The 1,169-nt window shown below is 35.1% G+C and overlaps 1 protein-coding gene across 1 annotated transcript in view; it reads right to left on the bottom strand.

Annotated features, from left to right (window-relative positions):
* Positions 1–90: 90 nt before the first annotated feature.
* The window catches only part of LOC107578289 (uncharacterized), a gene marked incomplete at its 5' end in the record, with an annotated part of 2,556 nt that continues 1,477 nt past the window's right edge, over positions 91–1,169 (bottom strand). Inside the window, 3 exons of the mRNA XM_016264256.1 lie at positions 91–219; positions 331–370; positions 800–929. Of these exons, the coding sequence (XP_016119742.1) occupies positions 91–219; positions 331–370; positions 800–929 (299 nt within the window). The remainder of the gene's footprint in view (positions 220–330; positions 371–799; positions 930–1,169) is intronic.

Genomic DNA, 1,169 nt, shown 5'->3' with positions numbered 1-1,169 from the left:
GTGTACTGTATGTCAACACATACAGGGGGTTTATAAATCAGTTCCAAAGATTTCCCCCCACGAATAATCATCATTATGACATTTTAATCATTACCTGTCTGAGGTTGATGGAGGAAGACTTAGATCTGCATATATCACATATGTTCTATAGTTTTCCTCAGACTCTGCTGATTTTCTCAGGTTTTCATAGATCTCCTCTGTGACTGTGGCTGCAGGTGTCTGATCAGAGATAAAAAAATCACTAGTGTTAATTTAGTGTGCATTTAATACATACAGAGGCCTTTTGTTCATTTAAAATAAGATGAACTGAACTGTTCATGAGTTTAATACCTGTTCTGTGGGCTGCTTCTTTGACGTAAACGGTATCCTCCTGTAAAGATGTAAGCAGAGACAGTTTTACAGACTCGTTTAATTTCATCCTCATTAAATTAAATATGGCATCTAACCTGACTAGATTCCTTTTGAAGTAATTATACTGTATTATTATGTGTTAATAATTCAGAATGGTCAGAATACTACACTTTAGTCACAACACTTATTATGTAAATCGGTTAGTATTAGCTGCAAGTGCAAGATTTGCGTAAACCGATTGCATGCTTGACATGAATGAAATACAAGCAGTGCAATACTGAACGCAGTACATGATGATGGCGGGACGTCATCGAGGGCTTGTGTAATGTGTAGTGTCATTTCCACAGAGTACAAACTCAAGCAACGTTGAACACATACTGTATGAACTTTATGTTCTCTCTGCATTTCAACAGAAGGCTATATTATCACATGCTGTGCGTCCACTCACCTTATAATCAGACCAAACATGACTACTGCCATTAGAAACAAAAACACAGCTGTTGCAGTCAGCAAGAAATTTTGATGAATAGTCACTATAGAAACAAACAAAAAATGTGGATAAATTTGGGTAAACTTTGCTCAGAATAGCATCATTTTCTTACTATGTCTAATGCAAGTTTTCTGTATGCATGCAATACATAAGTGATATTTTCCAAAATGTGCAGGATGTTATTTTCAGTGTGATAAGTGAACCAAAGTCACATTACTAATGTTATAAAACATTATTTGTTTATGCAAAGTTGAACTAAAAATGGGAAAACGCTGCTTACATGATATTTTTCATACACTGAGGGCAATATACTGTACAATATTTAGTA

This window comes from Sinocyclocheilus grahami, unplaced genomic scaffold (assembly GCF_001515645.1).
Source record: "Sinocyclocheilus grahami isolate Dianchi unplaced genomic scaffold, SAMN03320097.WGS_v1.1 scaffold9580.1, whole genome shotgun sequence".
NCBI lineage: Eukaryota > Metazoa > Chordata > Actinopteri > Cypriniformes > Cyprinidae > Sinocyclocheilus > Sinocyclocheilus grahami.
Note: the sequence above shows the minus strand (reverse complement) of the source record. Positions and strands in the feature narration are given on the sequence as shown.